Source organism: Petaurus breviceps, unplaced genomic scaffold, assembly GCF_028583685.1.
Source record: "Petaurus breviceps papuanus isolate PSGF00001 unplaced genomic scaffold, PetGlider_PUasm1.0 138, whole genome shotgun sequence".
NCBI classification, from domain to species: Eukaryota; Metazoa; Chordata; class Mammalia; order Diprotodontia; family Petauridae; genus Petaurus; species Petaurus breviceps.
In genome coordinates, this window is record NW_027185694.1 from 29,585,539 (window position 1) to 29,611,853 (window position 26,315).

General features: G+C 41.9%; 2 protein-coding genes across 5 annotated transcripts in view; one reads left to right on the forward strand and one right to left on the reverse strand.

Annotated features, from left to right (window-relative positions):
* LOC138142196 (uncharacterized) overlaps window positions 1–6,660 on the forward strand; it is a 7,290-nt gene extending 630 nt beyond the window's left edge. The window contains exons 2-5 of one of the 4 annotated variants that reach the window (XM_069063211.1): window positions 1–94; window positions 1,318–1,553; window positions 2,005–2,121; window positions 3,847–6,660. In XM_069063211.1, coding sequence (XP_068919312.1) covers window positions 1–94; window positions 1,318–1,553; window positions 2,005–2,121; window positions 3,847–4,158 — 759 coding nt within the window. In that variant the 3' untranslated portion in view covers window positions 4,159–6,660. The remainder of the gene's footprint in view (window positions 95–1,317; window positions 1,554–2,004; window positions 2,122–3,846) is intronic. The other 3 variants (XM_069063218.1, XM_069063225.1, XM_069063233.1) reach the window with 3 other exon arrangements.
* Window positions 6,661–8,340: 1,680 nt separating this feature from the next.
* The window catches only part of ABCA3 (ATP binding cassette subfamily A member 3), a 119,261-nt gene continuing 101,286 nt past the window's right edge, over window positions 8,341–26,315 (reverse strand). The window contains exons 24-31 of the mRNA XM_069063198.1: window positions 25,484–25,656; window positions 22,583–22,711; window positions 22,129–22,323; window positions 17,554–17,741; window positions 12,034–12,204; window positions 11,263–11,462; window positions 10,696–10,769; window positions 8,341–9,663 (exon numbers count right to left, since the gene is read on the reverse strand). Coding sequence (XP_068919299.1) covers window positions 9,535–9,663; window positions 10,696–10,769; window positions 11,263–11,462; window positions 12,034–12,204; window positions 17,554–17,741; window positions 22,129–22,323; window positions 22,583–22,711; window positions 25,484–25,656 — 1,259 coding nt within the window. The 3' untranslated portion in view covers window positions 8,341–9,534. The remainder of the gene's footprint in view (window positions 9,664–10,695; window positions 10,770–11,262; window positions 11,463–12,033; window positions 12,205–17,553; window positions 17,742–22,128; window positions 22,324–22,582; window positions 22,712–25,483; window positions 25,657–26,315) is intronic.

A 26,315-nucleotide genomic window follows, 5' to 3' on the forward strand; every position in this document is an offset into this window, starting at 1 on the left:
ATTAGGATTGTCAGCGTGACATCTCTTCATCAGGATGGTGGAGCCCAGCCCAAAGATACTTGTTCCAGTGAGGCTCCCCAGGCGTCTGCTAACAGTAAGTTTCCTGGGCTTTATAGGCTTGTCTTAGTGGTTGTGTCCAACAAGGGTTGTACTCTGCCCAGCAGAAGAATATGTCCACTGGATTTCTGACCTTCTGGAAGTGTGGAGCCCTCTTTCAGTTTAAGCTACTCTAAGAACTCTGGTTTATCTGTTGGCACAAGTCATGGTGGTATTACCATCCCCTTCTCCCTCTTCAACCCTGGATTATGTGTTGGCTGTCTCCCATACATTGTATGTTATAGTAGGAAAGGGGGCTTGCAGAGCAGAATGAGGGTATGGCAAGTCAGGGCAGTTTTCTTAGTCTGACACTGTTTGGGTTACAAGGAAACAAGTGTCCAGTATGGGTGAGGATCCTGCAACCCCAAGGCCATGTGTGGCCCTCTAGATCCTCAAGTGTGGCCCTTTGAATCCAAACTTCACATGTGTCCTTAGGCTGCAGGTTCCCCACCCCTGGTCTAGGAGAAGACAGTGTCCCATTGGTACCAGGCATCTGCTGAGCAGGCATCCTCTTCTGATCTAGGCCTCAGGCAGAGAGCTGTTCTTGGGTCATTGTCCTCACCTTCTAAGAAGGCAGTTTAGTATCATGTAGAACATTGGATTGGAATCAAGACCTAGGCTTAAGGCCTGGTTCTGCTGATTTCTACCTTGGGCAAAAACTTTCCCTCTTTGACCTTCAGTTTCCTCATCTGTAAAATGAGTGGAGGGGACCAGGTGATCCTTAAGGCACCTCTTCAGTTCCCTGTGACTTGATTTCTTGGGGTAAGTGGGAGACAGGGGAAGGGCCTGAATGTAGTGATATTCTTTCTATTGCCTTTTTTTTTTTGGAGGGACTTGCCCATGGTCACACGGCTAGTTTTTGTGTTAAGTGTCTAACGCCAAATTTGAACTTAGATCCTCCTGACTAGGGCTAGTGCTCTATTCACTGCGCCACCTAGGAGCCCTATAAAATGTTCTTTATAGTCTATATCATTCAGCACTAGTGACATGCAGTTTGTAAAACAGGCCTCTTTTCTCCTTAGTCTTAACCTTCCATCTTCTTCATAGATCAATGTGCAGGACACAAGGGAGTTTTGATGTCTCATTATCTCCCTCAACTGTACCACTTATTGGGGATTTCTAGGCAGTGTTCTAACCATTCCTGACTATCTAGGAAGAATGGCTCTTTTATTTTCTGGGGAAAAAACACTCATTTATTCCTTCTCTTGGTCTGCCTGTTAGTGCTTGGAAGCTGGTCTACAGATGTAGGAAACGTGGCATTAGACTGGAGACGGGGATCTGCCCACCTTTCTGTAGCTGTTCTTCCTGCTTTACTTATAGATGATGCTGGTATTGGGCTGGGGGCTCCTGGTCCAGTGAGTCAGCCTGCTTCCCCTCATCCACTGAGTCGGGGTCAGAGCTCTGCCCTCATTGTCAAGAAGAAGATTGTGGACAGAGCCATCTTCCTCCATAAGAAAGTAAGGAATAGGGCATCCCAAGGTTGGTGTTGATGAGGGGAGGGCAGGAATTGGGAAGAGTACTCCATGACTTGTCTTACCTCTACTTGCCTGGAGTAGAAGTAGTGGTAGTAGTTATAGAACTTTGCACAAATCATATTGTTACTCTGGCTTCAGTTACCTTGCCTGTAAAATGGGGTAGAAAGGGTAGTGGAGATAGACTCCTCAGAAGGTGATTCCAAGTCTAACTAAATTTATATGAGAAGGGGCAGTAGTGCCCTGAATACAGGCCTCAAACTTAGGCTAGCCTCCAAGGCTGCCCCCATATAGGGGTGGTAATCCTTTCTTTTTTGTTGAGGGAGTATGGGCCATTATAGCCAGGGGTTGTGCTATGTCCCCCTATTCCTGTCTTTTTTCCATCTCAGAGGGGGAAGGGGCTAAAGGATGATGACCCTGCTTGCTTCCTCCCCAGGCCACTGTCCAGAGTGTGCAGAGGGACACTAGCTCCTCTTCTCTCCCTCGTCTGGTAGGAGTGCAGTCTCCTGGGCCCAGCTCTGGCCTTCCAGACCTTAAGGACTCCAACTCACATGTGAGTAGATAAAGGAATGGAAGTATAAAGAGGTAGGTGGAAGCTGCAAGCATGGATGAGTCTCTTGAGAATGGTGGCAGCGGATGGAAGGGAGGAGATGGGTAACAGGGTGTAGGGAGAAAAGTTTTTGATTTAGGACACATGAGCATGTTAGGTAGGGGGAAAGCTGCTTTGGAGATGTGGTTGAAAGAATTGGGAGATAGTAGCTTGGAAAAGGTTTACTTGGAAAAGGTAACAATTGCCTTCGGGTATTTGAGGGCTGGCTACCTTATGGACAAGAAATTTGGTTTGTGCTGCTTGGCCCAAGAAGACAATTATAGAACTTTAGAATTGGAAAGGACAGCATCCTTGTAGTCCAACCCATACATGAAAGGAGTCTTCAAGATAACATAACCAACACTTGCAGGTTGGGGAGAATCCACCAATTCCCCTGGCAGTCCATTCCATGCTGCTTGCTGTTATTTTTTCATTTGTATCTGATTCTTTGGGACCCCATTGGAGGCTTTCTTGGCTTGCTTAGAGAGCTGTAATTGTTAGGAAGTTTATCCTGAATTTGGAGCTTTACTGCTTCTTCCCATTATCCCTGCCTCTGCTAAGGCAGTTAAGACATAACAGGGCTTATACATGGGCAGAATTCTCCCACATCCATTAAAGCCTTTTTGATTTGATTTTCACACGTGGCAATCTTCCCTACCAGCCTTCGTAGCTGTGCTGCATCTGGCCAGGAATCTATCATCTTTACATTATAAGCCACGGTCCAGAAATCCATATCCCATTCTCATATTTCACCTTCTTAGTCAGCATTGTTGACTCCCCAAATGAGTTTTTCTCTTCTGTGTCCCTTGTGTTTGGTTGTACAGCAGTGAAGAAAACAGAACCAGTGCCCCTGTGGTTTTTAGTTTCTTACCCAAGACTTTGTAAACATTGGGAAGACTTTTTGGGTTTCTTCTGTGAGGATCATGTGTTGGTTTTATTAATCACCAGAAGTGGAGTTAGTCATTTTGAGAAGACTTGGGAAGCTTCCTCTTCTGTCTGGGATACAAGTTCTCAGGTAGACAATAGAAGATCTCTCTGTTACGTTGTCTTAGTGCTGCGTCACCAGGAGTCACCAAGCACTACCACTCGTTCTTTTCCTGATCCTTACAGGGTGATCTCTCCTGTTAGAGATTCAGGGGCTCTAGTTTATTGTTTATTGGGGGAGACAAGCTGCTGCTTCCTTTCTAGAGCATTCAGCTTCTCTCTCTTTAGAGAGACCCTCAACTCTCTTTTTAGCTCTAATTAGTTGTATTGTTGCCCCTTTTCTTCTTTCTCTTCTATGTAACACTTCCACTCTCCAACATTCAGACTAGGGTCAAGGCTCCCCTTTTCCACACTTCCTTTTTTTTTCCTCTAAGCTTCAATTCTGACTACAGGATAGAAGCTAGGTAGAATGTGATTTAACTTTAGGGGAAAAAAACAACTTCCTAGCCAACCCTCTAAAAGGGCCCATTGCCTTTAAGCAAGAGTGATTGGGTTCTGCTTTACTGGGGGTCTTAAAATAGAGTTTGTGTGTCTCCTTATTGGGTAAATTGTAGTGGATATTTGTGTTTTATGTGTGTCCCTAAGAGTCCCATATAAGCCAGATTCTGAGTTGCTGCTGGGGTGTCCTTAGGAGTACGGGAAGGCTGGAGAGCTCTGTCCATTGCTGTTCCCTTCCAGCCTCACGCCTGTCTTTTCTCCCCACAGGTTCAGGACATGGGCACTCAGACCCGTCTACCCTGGGCCAGCGCCCAGGGCCTGGCTGAGAAGCTGGATGCAGTGCAGGGGGCTGTACAGCAGGTCCTGCAGGCGCTCCAGGTGCTGACGGATCAGCAGAATCGGCTGGAATGGCAGCAGGAGCAGCAGCAGCGCTGGCAGCAGCAGGTGTTAGGGACTCTGCAGCAGCTCAGGGGGCCTGCCCAGAGTCAGGGCCCTGGAACTGGGGAAACCCAGCACTCAGGGAGCCCTGGGACTCTTGAAGGACCTAATTTCCACCAATTTAAGATGGAACCTCTTTGACCCTGTGGGAAGGACCCCCGACATAGGTGTAGCATACCTAAAAGGGCAGGACCTTCAGCTTTGGAGAAGAAGGGGTCTGTGTCCTGGTACCATCTCAGCTGAAGACAGCCCTCATAAAATGTGGGGTATGGGCAAGAAATACTGCCCCCCCTCCCTCCAGCCCTTGTGTCTGTGTACAGCACATAGACTGTAGCCCCCACATCCTTTTCCTATGTTGGCACCTTCTCCTGACAAGCTCTGCCCAGCTTCACGGCCTGTGGAGGGTGCCGGTGCCAGGGGTGGGGGTGGTTTAATTACAGACAAGCCTGGGATTTGGGAGCAGGTGACCAAGGGAGGTGTTAACGACTTTTTCTTTCCTTGGGGCTTAGACTCTGAGAGAGTAAGTTTCTTTACCTTCATATGCTATTACAGGTGAGTGAAGGGCTCAGGTGTTTCTTCAAGATAGGGGATGGGTCATATGGTTTTCTGGTGACTACTAAGCATGTTCCAAGGCTTCGAGCAGGGCATGGGTCCAGGATTAAGAACATAGGTGGTGGCTGGGGAACAGTAGCTATATGATACTAAGGCCAGCAAGGATCATCGAAAGGGAGTAGATGTTCTCATAATGTAGATCCTTTTCCATCAGACATTGACAATTTTAATATGACTTAAGTCTACTCTACCTTGGACAGGTCTGATGGGTAGGTGGGATCCCCACCCTCGGGAGGCAGGGAGCCCTGGGACTCTGCCTCCCTGCCAGGGTTGTCATCTTTGGATGGAAGAGGAGCAGACAGCTGGCTTTTATTCACACAATACAGTGCCCAGCAGCCTGGACAGGAATAGGGTCCAGAAAGACTCAGGAAGTTACTTTGCTGATGTAATGCATTTGTTGTCATTATGAAAGTAGAAACAAGGAGACAAGAAAAGACAGTATAGTCTCCCCAGGTTTCCAACTCTGGAAACCATATCTATGTTATTAAACAGTTAAGTGATCACAATCCTGTTGTGTCTTCATTTTTGTGTTGGTGTCATACCTAGTAGATCACTAATGATTCTGTGACCCTCTGTCACTTCTGCACAAGCCCAGTCAATACTGGGGCTCACCCTTGTAGGAAAATGTAGGAAAAATCTCTCACCCAGGAGTTCTTGTCACTTGGGGGATTGACTCACAAACCAAACCGATGGGAGCCCAATTTGTAAGTCAGTTGAATTAAATAAAGTAAGCAGTGTGTTCTAGTGGATGTAGTGCCACCTCGAAGTCAGGAAGACCTGGGTTCAGGTCCTATCTCTTGTCCCATACTGGATGGTGACCCTGGGCAGGTCACTTGACTATATTTAAATAGCAAGTCAGTGTTCTGAATGATTCTCCAGGACTCAGTAGTTGCAGAGAAGGTGCTGACCTGTATTGACAGAGGGGATTTTTTCATCCAGGAGTCCCCATCCCAGTGAAATCACAGTGTCCTTCCCGGTCCTAAGTATTCATGTGGGACCTCTGATGACTGAAACTAGAGAAAGGCAGGTGTAGTAGGAATTCCCACCTATTTGCCACAGTTTCATTTGGTGGCAGTATTATGGATGGTGCTGGGATGGCAAGCCTCTGTCTCCTAGTTCTTTGATAGAATGTACTAATTTCTATTACCAGCTAGCTAGAGTGTCACATCAGTGTTCTACTCCTGGCTGAAGTTCAATTAAAAGATTTCTCTGTTTCCCCTCTACTTAGTTTTGCCTGCCTGGCCTAGGGTCCACCATACTGGCTCTTTTATCATTAACCTAAGGGGGTGCCAGTCCCTAACAGAGAAACAGCAAGGAGGGAAATCTCACATATTAAGGTTTATCTTTTACTAAATACCTAGTGAAGCACAGAATGGTAATTGATTTTTTTTTCCATCCAAGAGGGGCTAGAAGTTTGGACTCTGCCCAGGTCTTACAACAAAATGGACGTATGTTTTACCCAACCATTATGATGGCTAAGAATGGGAGGGGTGCAGGTGGTATTAGGTGGAATGTAAAGGCCAGAAAAGGGAAAATTTCTAAGAGTTTAAGTTGACTATAGCCATGGAACATCCTTGTTGCAGCCTGTTACCACCTATACTGGAGGAGGGGTGGACATTGGCCAACAATTTGGCTGGCTTTTGAGTTAAAGGAAAAGTAAAAAATTTTGAATGACAATACCCTTCCTGTTCATACCCACAAACCCTTCCCTCTGAAATGGATTAGCTTGTCTACTGCTTGTGCTGTCCTGTGTATAATGTGGAATGGATCCAGTTTGGTACAGGCAGCCGGGATCCATGGTCCATAAACGCTAACTGTGCTTGTGCTGCGCTAACATCATCATGTAACCAAAGACAATGCAAACTTAAAAGCTAATTGTTGGCATGCTGCCTTCTTTGTGTGTTTCTCTATATATCAAACGAGCACTGGTCAGTAGGTGTGAATGAATCCTCCTACTCTCTGTCTCAATTGTTGTTCCTTGTCTTAACCTGCCGCCATGAGAATAAAGTGACTGATTCCTTCTCTACTGTCTTTCTGTACTCTGTCCATATTGAGTGTGAACCTGAATCTACTAGGGGTGGAGCTCCTGTCATACATGTCCCTTGATGGGTTTTGTGACAGGGGAAGGAAAGAATTTGCATCTTATTTCTGAAGCTGGATAGTCCAAACAAAGGACCTGGGGCAGAATGTGCTACAAGTGGGGGAAGCCATTCCTTGAGTCTGTCACAGAAAGGACTCGAGGTGGGATGCGCTTCATGGTCTCCACATGGGGCCACGTTGCAGTGTTCAGTTAGGTTTACTGAATTGGGACTCCAATGGCCTGTAACAGATGAAACTGATTCAACTTTATAATCAGAGCTGGAAGGAACTTCAAAGGTCCTCCTGTACACCTAGGGCCAGAGTCCTTATGACAACCCTGCTGATAAGTCATCAGCCTTTACATAGCTCTGAGGAAGTTCACATTGTGTAATAGGTTCTGCCTTACAGTAAGCCGAATTTGGCCTTGTGACTTCCACCCGTTAGGCTTGGTCTGCCTTAGTCTTCATATTTACCTGGAGAGGATTAAAAGAACTGATGCTGAGTGAGAAGAGTAGAACCAGGAGAAATTTGTACACAATTACAGACACAACGTATGTGTGATGACCAACTTTGATAGACTGGACTCTTCTCAGCAATGCAGTGATATAAGTCAATCCCAAAAGACGCATGATGGAGAGAAAAATGTGCATCCAGAGAAAGAACTAGAAAGAACTAAGTTTATATCCAGGTGGAAGCAAAATACCTGATCTTTTTCGTTCTCTTATTTGGTTCTATGTCCTCTTTACCATTTTTCATTCCAGCTGGTACAATCCGTCCTTATAACCTGACCAATGTATAATGTAAAAGTATTTACAGATCCTATACTTGACTATAAGCCGCCATGGGAGGGAGGGGGAGAAAATGTAATATTCAAGGAATTGTGGAATTGAATCCTGTAAACTAAAAGGAAACAAAACAAATTAATAAAAAAAAGATTTATTAGAAAAAAAAAAGACTTGGTCTGCCTTAAAGAGTAAGACTAAGTGTAATCCCCTAGAGGGAAATGTTGCTGTATATAAGGCAGATTTCTTTTTAAGATACTAGTTCTCAGGACCCATGTCCATAAACAATCTCACTGTGCTTGCACATCATTATGTAACGATGCATAATACAAACATTTGAGTTTAGGCTGTAAACAGCCCACTGTACATGTTCTATGCTAAGTTACCATGATATTGCCAAAGTTAATGTAAACTTATGAGCTGACTGTTGGCAAGATGCCTTCTTTGTGTGCTCCTCTATAAATAGGTGAGCACTGGTCAGGGAATGGGGATTTGTGGAATGTGTGCTTGTCTTGACTGGACTCCATCAAGACTTAGGGGAATGCATACAAGCTGGGGCTCCCATTATCGGCTACCTCTTTGAGAATAAAGTAAATAAACCCTTTATCTTGTCTCCACTGTCAACCTTCTTGATGCCCAGATCAAGAGTGAACCTGCTGGAGCCCAAAAGCTCCTGTGTTTCAGTGGCCACTAAAAAAAAAATGGTACCCCATAAAATCTTTAGGTTCAACGTTTTCCATTTTTTCTGCTATTCCTCATTTGTAAAACTGACTAGACATAAGGGAGGCTATAGAAGCATTGTCCTAGGACAAGACAAATGGGACACAGGAAAGAAGTGACAACATAATACTTTTTTTTTAAATAAATGCACATATTTTTAATGTTCTCTGTGGCCTGTAGGTATTTTTTAATAAGTCAAGGCGCATGTGTTAACATTGAAGGCTCAAAGGCCCTGGTAGGCAGTAGCACCTTTGTAGGAAAATAACAAAGTAAACAGGGTTTATCAAGAATGTTCTTTCATTGGGGGATTGTGCAGATACAATTTTCAAACCATGTCTATAGCACACGGATGCCTTCTCAGCTATGTTCACTCATTTCCAGATCCCCCTCCTCTCGACAAACTCTTGTTAGTTATCATCCCACAGAAGCGGTACCACCCAGAACTGAACACTGACCTGCAGATGTGATCTGACTGGGGTGTTTTAGCATAAGATTCCAACCACTCCCCTCACCTCCAATCAGTATGCTATGTTTATAAAGACTGAAATATTTTGTCCACCATGATTAATGTGACACAGGGATAGCATCACACACGTGCACATGAACACATTGTGGGGGCATGCAGGAACTGGTGACGAAGAAACTATGGAGGGTGAGCACCATCTCCTGCCACAAATGGGCCCCCAATGCAAGAAATGGATGGTAAATTAATTCACCTAGGGCGCTGAGCAAGAGTCAGAGGTCACCATCCCAGAAGAATTGATACATGTCTCTGCCCGAGTTTGTATTTTGATTAACTGGAATCAGGGTCACAGTTTCAGGTCATTTTGGAGAACATTAAGGAGAGTTCCCTGCTTTCACGCCTTACTCCTGGACTCCAATGGTGTATCAATCTCTCTAGGCTGGTGGCCACTGACTCCCTTGGAGCCACATATCTTGAGCTCTGCCAAATGACTAGTGTGAGCATTAGTACTGTCCTGTCCTTCCCTGAATTTTTTACTTGTTGACACATTGCTTAGAGGGCTTCTCTGCTGTGGATTTTCACTTAGTATTTAGGGGTCTGAGGTGCCTTAAACAACTACATTCAGAAGTGAATTCACCATGAACAAGGTCCTATTCTGCTGTTCAGAGCACGCTCACCATCTCTGGTTTGAGAGCAGTATTAAAGTCTGTCATGGATACTTAGTTATCATATCCATAATATAAAAAGAACCAACTAAAAATAAAGGTGCAGGATAAAAAGTGGTGAGAGGGCGTCACTTATTTGCATGACAACCCTGTAACAAGAACCCCCGAAAGCCAACTTTGTGGTGGATGCCGCCATTCATCGCTCGTTTTCTGCCGAAGATTGTAAATGGGCAAAGCTCATGAAGACTTGTTCCAGCGAGACTTGACTGACAGAATAGTCGTCTAGTCCATACTTTTCTTTGGCTTTCTCCAAGATGCCAAAAACCTGTGGGAGGAGAGAAGAATCACTACTACAGTTTCCAACAAATGTTTACTCCAGGGCCCAAAATGAGGCTTCACTGGGGAAGGCCTCTTTACTCCATCACCAGGCCCATAATGAAAAAAAAAAGGCTTTTGGAAGGACAGGATGTCCCAAAAGTTATGAAACTCCTGGGACTTTGGACAAGAAAGGAGTCCCCCCCCCCCCCCCCAAGGTACTGTCCTTTAAGATTCTGTGTGTAAGATGGCATGGATCCATCTTTGTCCATCCGGTATACAAAAATATATAAACTGCAGTAGGGACAAAGATGAGGAGTGGGGACAGGACTGAGAACCTCTTTGTCCCTACTGCAGTCTGGTACAGGCAGCCAGGCTAGGATCCTGGCCATGAACACTCACTCTGCGCTTGTGCTATGCTGATAAGCTTAGGCCATAAACACCAGCACTGCACTTGCTCAGTGCTAACACATCATTATATAACCATAGTTAATGTAAACTTATGAGCTTATTGTTGGCATGCTGCCTTCTTTGTCTTTCTCTATAAATCAAATGAATACTTGGTTAGCGAATGTGGAATGCTGGGGATGCTGTAGCGGGGGGATGGATGCCCCCTCCCCACCTTGTCTTGACCTGCCACCATTGAGAACAAAGTGATATGCCCCTCTTATATGTGGTCTCCACTGTCGCCCTTCTGAAGTCTGCCTGGATCCTGTGAACCTGCAGGGAGCTAAATTCCTGTCTGATGGATTCCCAGGTAAATAAATGCTTTCAGGGCAAATGTGTTAAGCACATAGTTCTGCTTTTAATTTACAAGGAACTTAGATCACCTGAGAGAACTGAGGCTAAGAAATCTTTGTCTGTATTGTCCAGGTAAGTTTCAAAGGGAGGACAATGAACTGCTCAGGAAAGCAGAAAGACTGACCACGTTTTCAGATGCCCAAAGGCCAGGTCATCTGCTGCCATGACTGCTTAATTCCCCATGTGCCCCTTGCTGGAGGTAGCATGACTGCAGTTTGACGCTGGGAAGGTGTTCACTCACCTTGGCCCAGCTGAGGTCCTTACTGGGCAGGTGGTAATGGACCATACCTTGGTGTTCATCCTTCAGGATGCTCCCTGCCAAGGGGAAAAAGACAGTTCCTGTGAGGGACACAGTGGGCAGGGCTTGCTCACCAGGGTTAGTTTTCAACCCAGTGTTAACAACTCCAGTCAATTCAATTACCCATGTGACCAGAGAAAGTAGAGGGCAGTTAATAAAAAAGCAGAACAACACCTCTTTTTTCTCTTTGGCTCTGGAACCCCCAAGCAGTTTAATTCTGCAACACACGCATTTTTGTTCTCAAGGCTGCTCAACTTCTGCTGATAGCAGTGAGTTTTAGTTCCCTAGGGAGATGAAAGCATGTGCTGGACAGTGTGCAAAATAAGATCAACTACCAAGAATCAGTTTGCAGATACCTGAAGAAATCACCAGGCATATTCTCAGGGAGAGGGACTGAGCAAAGTTGGTATAAAAAGACTCAGACACTGAACAAGCAAGCCCCTTGCTTTCTGAGGACTCCGTGTCTCGCCAGGGGCTCTACAAAGAAGCTTTCAGTTAAGGTTACTGTACCTGGGAAAGTCTGGTTGATAAACATCTTGAACAACTCCAGGGCCTCCATTCTGCCCTCTTGCCGGTCACTTTTAACCTTGGCTAAGAGAGTGTAGCCACTCCCAAACTTGCTCTTGAGATGTTGTGGGCTGCCAAGGCACTTGAACTGCCCATTCACCATCATGGTCAATCGGGTGCACAAGGCATCACACTCTTCCATGCTGGAAAGTCAAGGGGTTAGAGGGAGAAAGGACTAGAGAATCCTTCTCTCAGAGAGTGAAGGTTTGAATGCTCATTTCTACAGAGGGCAGGCTTGGTAATGCAGGCCCTAAGCTAAGACTGGTGAGTGGTGGTATTAATAGAATTGGAGCAGTCAGCAAAAAATGGAAGGAACAGTCGCCCAAATCTGGTGGAAATTTCTCCCGCTGTCATTCCATCCCATAGCACACATTCCCACAGTCCTTTTCAGAGAAGCCTGACTAGTGGGATCAGTTTCTTAGAACCCTTCCTCTTTCCCTAACGTGAAGGGGTTGATAAACACACATGAGATCTGTACTGATCCATGTTCTCAGTACTATCCTCACCCCTGATTTCTGCCTCTATTGCAGTTTATAGAACAGTTCAAACTCCTCATTTTTAAACAAGATAAACCAAAGACCAGGGCAGTGATTGGCTATCTTGGGATCTGTGCTTGAGATCTGAATCCATCTTCCTCAATCAGATACTGTTTCTACCACCTCTGCCACTTCCCACTGTTCTTCCTCTATCTGTGTCAAAGTGAGAGCTCTGTACCTGTGGGAGGTGATGACAATGGCCTTGCCAGATTCACGGGCCCGTGTCACTGTGTCCCAGAGCAGGCGCCGAGCTACAGGGTCCATGCCAGTGGAAGGCTCATCCAGGAAGACAACTGAAGGCTCTCCAATCAAGGCAACACCAGTGCTCAGCTTACGCTTGTTGCCGCCACTATGTCACAAGAGAAGAGAAAGAAAAGGGTGACTATAAAAAATGACACAAATTCCCAGATTCTAGTCCAGAACACTGGGGAGCAGAGGGACAGGGGAATAAGTGGTGGTTAGAATGTAAATTTAACTACCTCCCAGTTAGACTTTATTAGTTAACAACTAGATGATATATATAACTATCCAAATATACATTCATTCATTCAAATGACATTTATTAAGAGCCTATTAATTATAATTTCCTTCAAGATCTTTATGATATAGTTAGGAGGAGATAAGATTATAGAGATAAATAAAGTATAATAAGGACATAAGAGGAACAAAGTATTAGGGGATCAGATGAGGGAGAGATCACTTCAACAATTGTTAAAACGGTCTGGTACTGGGTTACAATATGAAAATAGACTATTAGAAGACAATGAGGCTTGCAGAAGAATATTTAAACTACTACAAGAGTTTAATATGTGAAAAATCAAGTAAAATGAAGCAACAGAAAACAACAATGCAGTAATGGCACAGGGAAAACTGGATACCAATATAGGGAAAAATAAACTTACACTCATACCTAACATTATATACCATAATAAATTCCAAAGATGTTAAAAGAGTTAGGTATTTAAAAAATATTTTAAGAAAATGGAATAGTGTTTGTATCCTAATTGTAGATGGGAAATGATTTCTTAAATATTTAAACAATAGAAGAAATTAACAGTAATAAGCTGATCATATAAAAAACAAAATATATAGTAATTGATTATATAAAAATAAACTAATACACAAATATATAGTAATTGATTACACAAAAATAAACGAATACACAAAAAAACAAAACTAAGATGAAAAGGCAATCATTTTGGAAAAATAATTCCCAATTATCTCAGAGTTTTGAATATTTTTGTCCTATTGTTTTTCATATTAATTTTTACTATAATTTTGTCAAAATCTATTGAATATACCCTTGAATTTTCAATTTATTCAGATTATCAGTTAAATGGGGAAGTAGTATTATCGGTTTTTTAAAATTTTTATTTATTTTGAACTTAAATTCAAAAAGATAAAAAAAGAACATTTACATGTACACAACATAACACAAAAGGAGGATTCAATATAAAACTGTGAATTTTCATTTTACACTATTTAAAACCCCCCAAAACTAATCCTCCCTGTTTCATCTACAAATTTTATAAATTTATCAAGTACATCTTTATCTAAATCACTGATAAAAATGTTAATGCAGGACCAATAGATCCCTGGGATATTCCACTAAAAGTCTGTTTCCATGCTTATAACCATTATGCTTTCTCTTTAGTTTTGACCACACAACATTCTCTAATTCCTTCTTCTTAAGGGGAAGGTTATATGGCATAAGGCTCTGTCCTGGGCCTTCTTTTCTTCTTCCCCCATACTATTTCACTTGATGATCTCAATAGCTACCACGAATTCAACTATCATCTCTTTGCCGATTATTCTCAAATCTATTTGTCCAGACTTTATATCTCTAGAGACCTCTAGTCCCACATCTCCAAATGCCTATTGTGCATCTACAATTGGACATCCTATAGCTATCTTAAAATCAACATGTCCAAAACTGAATTTGTTATCCTTCTTCCCAAACCCTCCTTTCTTCCTAACTTCCCTATCACTATTGAGGGGTACCACCATCCTTCCAGACATCTAGGCTTGTAACCAAAGTGTCACCTCTGAGTCTTTTCTTTTCTCCTTTCCCCCGTATCCAATTAGTTATAAAGTCCTGTCATTTCTACCTTCAGAATATCTTCTGAATCGACCCTCTTCTCACATTTCTACCATCTTGGTGTTGGCCCCCATCATCTCACACCTGGCCTATCAAATAGCTTGCTGGTTGGTGATCCCTATCTCAAGTCTCTTCATGTCCATCCTCCAGACACTGTCTAATTGAATTTCCTAAAGCCTTTTCACTCCCTATTTCCAGTCAAGTCCCAGTGACTTTCAGGATCAAATATAAAATCCTCTTGTTGGCTTCTAAAGCCTTTCATGACCTAGCCCCTTCCTGTCTTTCCAGTCTTCTTACACCTTACTCCGCCCCTGCATATTTACTCTGTGATCCAGTGACATTGGCCTCCTTGCTAGTCCTCTCATATGATGTTCCATCTCCTGACCCTAACTCTAGGCCTTTTCACTGGCTGTTTACCATATCTGGAATGCTCTCCTTCCTCATCTCCACCTCCTGGTTTCCTTTAAGTCTCACCTAAAATTCCACCTTCTTTCCCACTCCAAAATCTTAGTGCCATCCCCCCTAGATCATTTCCATTTTAGCCTGTATACATTTTATTTGTACATAGTTATTTAAATAGTGGCTCCTTGAGGGCAGGGACTGCTGGTTTGATTTTTGCCTTTCTTTGTGTACTCAGCACTTCCCACAGTGCCTGGCACATAGTAGGCTGACTTGAATTGAAGGGGCTGGAGAAGGAGAAATACTCAAACTGAGTAAAGAAAAGAAAATCATAAAAGTGATTTGAAGAGCTCAGAGACTGAATTTGAGGAAGAGAAATTTTAGAGAATTTGAAGAAAAGTTGAAGAATAAGACAAGTGGAATGGTAAAGAGCTCAATCTGAGGAGAAAGGACAGAGAAGGAGGTAGTAAGTAAGGAAAAGTAACACAAAGTGGTAAGATAAAAAATTAGTGAGAGAAGGAAAAGGAAGTTAGATGTGGCTGCCAGACTGTTGTTTTTTTGGAGGGATTTGGAGCTGTAATTTTTTAAGTGTGGTGAATTCTCGATGTATGAAACTTCCTCTGATTGTAGATCGGCAGCAACTCTGTTCCTAATTGTCTAAAGAGACTAAGAGCTGTCTGGAAACACTAAGAGCTTATGTGACTTATCCACGATCACACCACCAGTTTGCATCTAAAGCAGGACTTGAACCCAGGATTTTCTGACCCTAAGGTAGGTTGATCCTCTCTCCACTATACAAGTTATTTGCCTCTTATCAAGTAGTCAGGTTATAAAGGATTGTAAAGACATTAATGACATTCCAGAAAGGTCACAGACTGTTTGAAAGACAAGGACCCAGTATCCTGACCAACAAGGAAGAGCAAAGTCTTGAATGACTTGCAGATATAGCATGTGTGACCAGGTTCAAAGTGCAGGTTGGTATCAGTTTAAAAGAAGTGAAAAGGACTCAAGTGCATAAGTAGAAATCTACAAAAACAAAGAGAGAAGGTGGAAGGAGTGGCTGACACCTGAATCTCATTCTCATCTGAACTGGTAAAAAGAGAGAAGAATAAACACACACACACAGAAATAGAGGGGAAGGGGAGAATGGAAAAGGGGGAATTAAAAGGAGGGTATTTTAAGGGAGAGATTAATCTTCAGCAAAAGTAACCCTAAAAATGTACAACAACATTTATAGCTCTTTTTGAAATGGCTGAGAATGGAAATCTGAGGGTGCACCTATCAACTGGCAAATGGCTGAACAAGTTATGGTATATAAATGTGATAGAATACTACTGTGCTGTAAGAAATGATGAAGGGGATGGTTTCAGAGAAACCTGGGAAGACCTGTATAAACCAATGTGTACTGAAGTGAACAGAATCAGAAGAACAATGTGTATAATGACAATAATATGGTAAAGACATACAACTTCGAGAGAATCAGAAATTCTGATGAGTGTAATGACCAACCAGGATTCCAGAGGACTAATGATAAAACACACTATCTCACGTCCTGATTAAGAGGTGAAGGACTTAGAGTGCAGGATGAGACATATATGTGTTTTTGGACATGGCCACTGTGGAAATTTGTTTTGTTTGTCTATATACTTTTGTGTTTCTTTTGTTCTCAACTGGAGGGAGTGTGACAAGGTAGATTCTTGTTGAATGAAAAAAAAAATAAAACTCCACACTTTTAATATACTTTTAAGTGCATAAAATAAAATTATGTTAAAATAAAACATGATAAAAATGTTAAAAAAAATAAACTAAATAGAGTAAGAGCCTAGAAAAAAATACATATTACATAGACATAAGAGAAGATTTCCAAGAAGTATACAAGTCTCCATAAAAGTCCCTACTATGGCATATATCACAGTGGTGTGTTTTCTTAAAGGCTGCAGCACATTTTAAAACAGCACATTAAGATTTCAAGTGCTTTATGTGTGTCTCATTTAATCTTCACAACAACCTCTATGTGACAGAGGAGGAAACTGGTTGGCTCAGAGGGGTAATTGGGAGGGTAACATAGTGAGAAAGTATAAAACAGGATTTGAACTCAGGTCTTCCTAAATATAAGCTGTGACTCATCACAGTAAGTTGGATGGGCTTCAAGTGTAATGTGATCATGTCAGTCATCTGAGGACCAGCCTGAGCTATAAGAAGCCCATTGCCAAGTTCAACCCAGAACAATGGACTGCTGGCCACAGCGACTCAGATTGTCTTAAAAGGTGTCAGAATTTTCCATACCTGTATTAACAAAACCACAAGTTCCTTAAATGTTGAAAAAAATATGACAAAATGGATAACTCCTATATTTAAAGTAAATATATTAAAGTCTACTAAAAGAATTCGGGAGGCAATAATGATCAACAGAGAAACTGGTAAATACAGATGACTGAATGTCACTGGAAAAGAAACAGAAAATCATTAAGAACAAGGATAAAACAAGAGCTTCAAACCCACAACAAAACAGACTTAACACATCTGGGCGATGAAAAAGAACAGACTTAGGTAACAGATCAAGGGAATCAGACTGAGGATTCCCTGAGGAAAAAGCAAAAGAAAAAAAAACCTGATACTTTAATGCAGTGATATCTACATAAAGATCCCTGAAGGCTACATATCGACTTAGAAAACCACATAAACATGTTGTTTATGTCCTACCGTATTTTTATTGGCTTAGTAAAATATTTCCCAATTACACTTTTAATCTGGTTGGGCCAGCCTCAATGCAGGCCCCATATGTGACACCTCAGCTTTAATGGATTTATGAAGGCTTTCCCTCCATCATTTCAGCTTACAACCTTCACACACACACGCACGCATGCACGCACCTTCTAGAAGATTCTGTGTTATTTTTGTACACATTCTCCCCCAAATCCGCTATAACAAAGTGAGGTACACTTTGAAACAAGGGCCAGTCATTGTATGGTAGGCCTGACAGTATGGAGCGGTGACAAACCAAGCCATGGGAACAGATCTCCGTTCCCTGGTGGCCCTCCAGGTGGTCAGCACTTGTCACTCTAATCTATGAGGCTGCCTCACTGAGAGTGGCCTGGCCAATGAGGAGATGTCCATTCCCTCTGCTGAGGAGGGAGTCAGCCACCCCACTGCAGGAGAGGAGAAGGCATCCTGTGTAGGGAAGTGAATGAAGAGGCCTACCTGTAGGTCTTGACAAGTTTGTCTGCATGGGGCTCTAGCAGCAGTCCCTGGAGCACATTCTTCACACAGTTGCTAATATGATACTCAGGGATGCCCCGTAGCCGGGCATACATGATCAGAGTCTCTCGGCCAGTCATGTGTTCCAACAAGGCATCAAACTGAGGACAGTAGCCTATTCGCTGCCGTACCTAAAACAATAATGAATCCCCAGGAGATGGGGGCAGGGAGAAAGGTGTGATCAAATGAGAAAACCCTATCATGTGCATGTGTGATAGAATCTATCAAGAAAAAGGACCCAAGAAGCCTTTTATCCATGACCCTACTCAGGAGAGGTATTTGTTCCAAATACTTCCTTTTTCCAGGGTTTTTCACTGTTATCTAATGGATAGCAATTAAAATTAAATTAAATTTAAAAAAATTAAAAAAGAATTAACTGAATTCTCTATAACTGGAGCCAACTGGATTGGATTGGCACCCTCCAATGCCTCCCTTTCAGGATAATCCTTGGGTTTCCTCTGAAGCATAGGGCCAGAATCATCTATTTTTTTTTTGCTTTTTTTTTTTTTTAGAGGGGGCAAGGCAGGGCAGTTGGGGTTAAGTGACTTGCCCAAGATCACATGGCCAGTAAGTGTAAGTATCTGAGGCTGAATTTGAACTCAGGTCCTCCTGACTCTAGGGCTAGTGCTCTATTCACTGTGCCGCCTAGACACCCCCAGAATGATCTATTAAATATCAGCCTGCATTTCTGCTAAATTCTAGTTGAATGTGTCTTGCACAGAACACTGAAAGAAATTTGCAACTGGAAAGTCACACAGGAGGATCTAGCCTGGCCCAATGACATTTATCAACATCACTGGGCTCTTAGGGTAGCTGCTCTACATCCCAAAACATAGGTTTACAATTAAGCAGATACAGATGAGAAAGGCAGGAAAATACAGCCTTGGGGTTGTCAAAGGGCTCTGGGAACAAGGCAGGTGTCCAGATTCAGACAAGACTGTCCAGGAACATGGATTGGTCATGTCAGGAATGCATTTAGCAACTAGTTTGTGAGATGGACAAGTTTTAGATTTATAATTCTGTTTTTTTGTTTCAACGGTAGCTACATTTTAAGTGCAGCAGACAAGCAGAATTTCTCCTTTTTCAAAGACATTTCTGCTAAAAACTCTGGGACCTAGTAAAATAAAATCTGGCCAGATACTAAAACATTTGCTGCTGGATTAAATGACCTGGATAGCCTAGACATGTACAAGAAAGTGCAGCATCTGCCGTCCTCCTGGCAAATCGTCATTTGTCCTTTGTTCTCAACGAGGGCCGTGGCGCCACGACGTGCGAGTAAATTAGATTTAAGTGAGGAAGTACTGTGCAAAGTCACCAGTCTCAGTTTCTCTTCCAGAGTCATCAAGACAATTAGAGATGGCCCAAATGGCCCAGTGGAAAACCTTGGCCTTTTTAAGCTAAGGTCTTTAACAGGATTCGGTTTGACTGTGGCAGTGCCCATTCAGTGATTAAGGCTAGGATAAGAAATGAGGCAGAGAATGGCCTCTTTTACCTAGTAAAAAAAAAATCATTCTGGGAGAGGAAGAACCTCAGGGTTTCTGGCCAAAACAGAGACAACTGCTACTTACATTCACTCTGAGCCAGTCTAAGTGGGGCTTGGTCTGGGACCTACCGTTGTCCAATCAATGTCTGGAGACAGACAAGAAAGCCGATAAGGCTGGGGGAAAAACAATTGAAGCCCTCATATTTTCCCCCAAAATGTCAACCCAACATGAAAATCTTCAATTCAAATTGCATCTTTACAGTCTTGCTATTCAAATAGACCTTATGTGCTTACTGGTGAGTGAGGAAGCCAGGCAAGAATAAGAAGATATCTAGAATTCAAAGGGAAAGAGAAAACTAGTTTTCTCCCCAGGAAGGGTTTCTGTGGACCAAGTGGGAATGCACCTATTGCTGAATGAAACATCCAATCTCCAAAAAAGGTAGCTTTTCCCATCAGCACATTAAGTTTGGGTCAGGAGCTCCTTGTGATGGGGTACAGGCTCTGGGAAACCCCTTGAACTCTAAGTGAATCTTCCCACTTGATGAGGCATTTGCTTGAGGCCATAAGCCTTTCATTATCCTAGTCCCAAATCTGTTACTCTTAACCCAGCCTAGCCCTCCACGGTCCTGCTACTTCCTACCCTTGATCCTATCAAAATATCTGTACCCAAACCTGTTACCCTCATACTAGCCCAGCCCTCCATTGTCTGTCATCTCCAGGTGGTCTTCAGCTATTTCCCACCTTTAATCCCATTCCTGGAGTCTGACCTCAGTCCCCTCAAGATCCTCCTTAGACTCCCCCTCCTCAAGACCCTCCCCAAGCCCCTCCTCTAGACCACCCCTAAATGCTCCCACACTCTTTCTGTATTAAAGGTCCATCTTGTCTCCAAAGATGGGGTTGAGAATTCAATCTAGCCCAGACTCACTCTGTGTCATATTATTCTGGCCTACTTGTGCAATACAAGTTTCGCATATATTTAGGCTCCACCCCCCCCCCCAAGAGTCTACCCATTATGGTGAATCTTTAATAAACTTTGTTTTACTTTGGCTGAGATAAGACTTGAGTCCAATTCACTTGGCAGGACCCAACGTGTTGATGTTTTGGGGTCTCAAGCACCCCTAAACCCTAAACCTCAACATATGGTTCCCTGAACCTCAACACCTGTGCATTGTACATTAAACAAGAATGGCAAACAGTCTGCCCAAGTAGTTAGTCATGAAGGTAACTGTCTTTTTTTTTTTAAACAAGCGTGGAAGGCAAGGAGAAATCTGCAGAGAACTTAAGGTAATATGCTTTTTTGCCAATACCAAGTAACATCTCTGTTGATTTCTGCCCTAGAAGAGAGGGCCAACACGGCTGAAAGAAGCAGGTCAACTCTCCACGCTATCAGGGAAAATGAATGGTTCCTTGAAAGAATGCCTTCAAGGAGGAAACAAAGAAGAAAAATTAGGTACAGAAGCCTGTGGAATCATTACTCTGTGACAAGAGGCTGCAAGATGAAAGAATTAAGACACAGAAAGGAGGAAGGAGGTCCAATGAATATCTGGAGCTACATAATAGATGTGGAGGGGTATCATCTCATAAGAAAGCAGCTTCTTATACTATTTTTACCTTTTTTTTTTCGTGGCTTTTCCCTTTTGTTCTGTTTTCTTCTTTCACAACATGACTAATGTGGAAATATATTTAACATAATTGCACATGTATAATCTATATCAGATTGCCTGCATTCTTGGGGATGGAGGGTGGGAGGAAGGGAGGGAGAAAAATCTGGAACTCAAAATCTTATGAAAATGAATGTTGAAAACTATCTTTACATGTAAGTAGAAAAATAAAATACTATTTACTAAAAATTTTTAAAAATAATTATAAAAAAACAAAGTGCTTTGTGAACCTTAAAAAAAAGCAGCTTCTTGGATTTCAAGGAAAGATGATTTAGAGCTACAAAAGCCATCAGATGAGAGATCATCAGGGGTGGCTAAGTGGCATAGTGAATAGAGCACCGGCCCTGGAGTCAGGAGGACCTGAGTTCAAATCCAGCCTCAGATACTTAATACTTACTAGCTGTGTAACCTTGGGCAAGTTACTTAACTCCAACTGCTCTGCCTTCCCTTCTCTAAAAAGCAAAAATGATGAGAGATCATCCAGTAATTGAGAAAGAGGAGATGAGTGGAGATGACTGGTGATTCCCTGAGGAGAGGAACCAAAGTGGCTCTTTGTCAACCTGACAAACAAGAGACAGAGCTTTCTGACACTTGTCAAACTTAATAGGCGTTACCTGGGTGACTTATTTGGTGATAAATCGTACTATCAGAAAAACAAACAAACATTAGCTAACGATTATGAAGTCTTGGTCAAAAAAACTTAAGAAGACAAGTGTTTCTATTATTAATGCCAAATGAAAGTTGGGCATTCAGAAGAGAGGCAAATTTGGGACTTAAACAGCTGGCTAAAAAGAAAAGGATTTGGATTTCTAGCTAATGGCTTAAAGTATGGGAATTAGAGGGTTCCAGTGAAGGATGGGCTAGAAATAAGCCAGTTCTCCCCTCTCCATGCCTTTCTATACCTCATGTCTGGAATGTATATCCCTCCTCACACCTCTGCCTCTAAAAACCTAAGTTTCCTCCAGAAGTCAGCTTGAGCACCATCTTTTACACTAACCCTTCCTAAACTCCTGGATGCTAGTGCCTTCCTCCAAAACTATCCTGTATCTATTTTGTATCTACTCATACAGTTTCTCTCTCTCTCTGGGCTAGACTATAGTACCTCCTGTCTCTCTCATACCAGTAACTAGTGTAGTGCCTAGAACATTGCAGGTGCTTGCTAAATGTTTACTCATTCATCAGCTGACTGGAAAAATCTATTTGCCTAAAAGACTTCCAGGAGACAGGGAGTGAGGACATTGCCTATATCAGCCTACTAAAGTTTGATGTCACAGAAAGCAGCAAATGAAATGGATTCCTCCATCAATGCTTTCAGTTATTTTTTATGATGATACATTCATCTCAGGGCACTCTGTTCTCCTGGGAAAATCTTACCTTTTTGATGTCAGTGATGATGCTGTAGCCATCAACAAAGGCATCTCCAAAAGTAATAGTGTCTTCCCCAGTCAGCATTTTGAAGGTGGTAGTTTTCCCAGCTCCATTGAAACCCAGAAGTCCAAAGCATTCCCCTTTCTGGACTGTGAGGGAGATTCTGTCCACAGCTAGGAAGGGTACCTTCTGGCTGTACACCTAAAATGTACCCAACAGAAAACCCACAGATTGAGGAACCCCCTGCTTAGTATTGTGAAAATCGGGGCTGCAGACCCTTAAGAAATAAACATAGGCCCTATCCCTCATAAGTGCAATATAAGTGCCATTCCCCTTCCTCCCAGGTTACCACTCCTCAGACACATAAAGAAGATACACATACATTTTAAAGACAAGTTGCTTGTTTGATAAGCTGTAGGTGGGAAGGACCAGGATGACAATGACCATAATCTGGTCTTACCTTTGTGAGTTCCTTAATAACGAGTGGGGTATTCAGCAACAACTCTGGTAGGGATTCCAAGACTTTCTTTTTCTCATCTTCTACATCTTGGTCTTTTGGAATGGCTGATGATTGGATATGCATTTGTGCCTGGGTTCCAGAGACAAGGATTAAAGATGTAAATATCATGAAGAGGTCTGACTCAACTGAGGTCAGAGTGGGGTTAGAAAAGCAGGATCTGAAGGGTAATAGGGATGTGTCAGGTCTTCAGAAATGCTGAAAAAAACCCCAGCATTCTCTGGAGAAGATTTTTCAGGAATTTCTTAGCCCTCCCTCAGATTATACATATGTACATATATATATATATATACACATATATAAACAAATATACACAATATGCATATATATATACATAAATGTACATGCATATAATCTGCTACTTCCCACATGGACAAAGTGATATCAGAAATTAGGTTTAATCATGATTGTGAAATTGAGAAAAAAACTCATGCTGAATTGCAAATATATTGAAAAAATGTTAGAAAAGGAACAGAGATGTATGTTTCTAAGAACAAAGTCCCAAGAGTAATCAGCTGAATAAAGGGCATTTCAGTGCATGACCAAGTATAAACAATTTTGATTACATAACACGGAAAATTTTTGCACAAACCAAATAAATTCAGTTAAAATGAGAAGGGAAATAGTTAACTGAGAAAAAAATTTGCAGCAAGTTTATCCACTAAGGGTCTGATATCCAAGATACATATGAAATTGATTCAAATATCCTCCTGATAGCTATTCTCCCATCAGATACATGGCCAAAGGCAGGCTTCCCATGGACAAATCCAGGTTATCAAAAGGCACATGAAAGGGTACTTCAAATCACTAATAGAGACATGCAAATTGAAGCTGTTCTGAGATTTCATGCCATTTGTATCGGATGGACTGGCAAAGGTTACAAAAAAGGAAAAAAGACCATTGTTGGGGGATTCTAAGGAGAGAGGCTCACTAGCACACTGTGAATTTGTCCAGTCTTCCTGGAAATCAGTCTAAAACTATTCCCAAGAAGCCACTGAATTATACGTATGCTTTGACCCAGCAATATTACCAGTAGGTTTATATCCCAAGAAGATCAAAGGAAGAAGAAAAATACCCATAAGTACAAAAAGAGAAATAGCAGCTATTTGTTGTAGCCAAGAACTGAAAACAAAGAAGATGTCTGTCACGTGGGGAATGGCTGAACAAATTATGACATATAAAAGCAATGGAATATTATTGCACCATAAGAAATGACAAAAAGGACAGTTTTTAAGAATTTTGAAAGTCTTGCATGACCTGATGCGAGAGTACAGTGAGTAAAACCATATGTTAATAAAAACAATATTACTAAAAAAAGACCATTTTGAAACAACTGAGAACCCCGATGAATGCAATGGTGAACCATAACTCCAGAGGACTGATGCTATTTACTTTCTGACAGAAGGTTAATGGAATCAAGGTGCAGAATGAGGCACACATTTTTTGGACACGGCCAAGTTGTGTATTTGTTTTGCTTGACTATGTATGTTGGCATCATGGATTATATATATTTTTTTTCTTGGGGAGAGAGGAGTTGAAGACTTATTATTATTATTCTTTTTTTTAAAGAAACACTAGTTTTCTTAGCAGTTGGGAGTCTTAGCCTCAGAAAGATGACTGAATCCATAACTGAAAGAAAAGACCTTTACTTCTGTTTAGCTTATAGACGACAGTGGGAAATAAAGATTCTGTTTTGGTGACTTGATTTTGTGAAACTCTATGGAGTTTGTTGATAAATTTTGTTTGGACATATCATACAAAATACCAATGTACTCAGCACTGAATCTCCTAGCATATGTTATCTCTGAAAACAGGTAAGCAAAACAGCATCTGTGTTTTTCCATTATAAATAAGGCTAACTTTTTATTTTTGATATATACTTTTGAGCCTAATCAAGATCTTTTATTTCTATATTTTAGTAGGCTTTTAAAAACATAAATATTGGAGCAGCTAGGTGGCTCAGCGAATAGAGCACTGGACCTGGAGTTAGGAGGACCTGAGTTCAAATCTGACCTCAGACACTTGACACACTTACTAGCCATGTGACTTTGGGAAAGTCACTTAACCCCAACTGCCCTCCAAAAAGCAAAAAAAAAAAAACCCCAAACCAAAACAAACAAACAAAAAACATAAATAGTGCTATATTTAATATTGTATTGTTCTTTCCTACTAGTAATTTTTTTTTTGCTTTCTTTTACCCTGTAGTATTTATTTGCTGTTTTGGGCCTCTTTTTTTCCTTCTTGATTTCTTATTTCATATCTTTGGTCTGTTAGGAAATTATAGGAAACCAGGGGGGTTTCTTTCTTTTCCACTTTTTCTTCTTTCATTTCATTGTGTGTATTTTTCCTCCTTTTATGATGTAGTACAGAGGAACAGAACTCAGTCACTACTAAGCCATTTTGCCAAACTTCAAAATCAAGTATTCACATACTACTCACAATGTCAACTACTCAGGAGAAGAGCAAACATCAGAGCACATGTGAATGAGTGAACTTACTGCTCAAAGGATGAGACAGATTCCTTTACTTTCTTTCCTGGCAACTTCTAAGGCACAGAGATTCATTTGTATGGTCTATTGGAAATTGCATGTTTTTCTGAAACAGCATTTTGTTGAGATTTAAGAATAATATTTTGTATATCACTCTCCCTAGACCCTGTGGATAACCTATGGATTTCAAATAGGACCATCATGGAAAATGGAATTTAAAATTTGTCCCTGGCCAACCCTTATTTTCAGAGGGGCAAAAGTTATACAATGGCTAAATCTGATTCAAATTTATTTTTTCTCTTTAAGAGAGATGGCTAGAATAGAAGTGAAATCTCATATAGTTTTTTTTACTCACCCAATTCTGTGTCCTGAAGATGTTACTGACCAAGGTTTTCAGTCTCCAGAGCAGGTTAGTCTCGATGAGGAATAGAAGAATGAGGAAAACAAAGCCAGAAACAGCCATAGAAGTCATGTACTTCCCAATGCCAGGAGCTTTCCATGCAAAGAAATTCTCTTGGTATTTAATATCTGGAGATGGCAAAAGAATAGGTATTCACTTTAAAACCCTGGGGTGCTTTGGCTTCTTTCTTTCCTTTTACTTCTTGTGGAAAGACCTCCCTGTCACTCGCTTCCGATTACCCCAAAAGGGACACATCTGAGAGGCCCAGGAAGGCCACATCATTCTTCCCACAATGTGGCTAATCCAGCTTCCTATCAACCTTAAATTCCCTACCCTGTAGCAAACTCAGTGTGGCCATGCCATGAAAGGTCTGGGGAAGAGGTAAATGTTTAGAGAAAGGCCTCAACCTACCTTAACTGCAGCCAATGTTAACTAGGTTCCTGGGAAGGGAAGAAGCCCTGTGTTTCCTTTCCCTCTTCTCCACCATTATACTACTGGTTTCATTCATATCAAACTGCCTTCTGCTCTGTTGCTTCCAGGCATCCTAAAGTTATAAGTCTGAATTACAGATTTTCCACCGTGTGTGTACAGAGGCCCAAACTGTCATTACTTTATTTATGAGTTACTATTATGTCTCCAGGTCTCTTGGGGCCATGGCTTGTGGGTGTGGGTCTAAGAATACTCAATGCCTGCATACAGCCAAGTCGTCCCAAGCAACAAGGGTTGATTGACATTTTTATTCCCTTTCCTTCCTCCTATTCCTCTAAGATGTTCATAACATATTTAC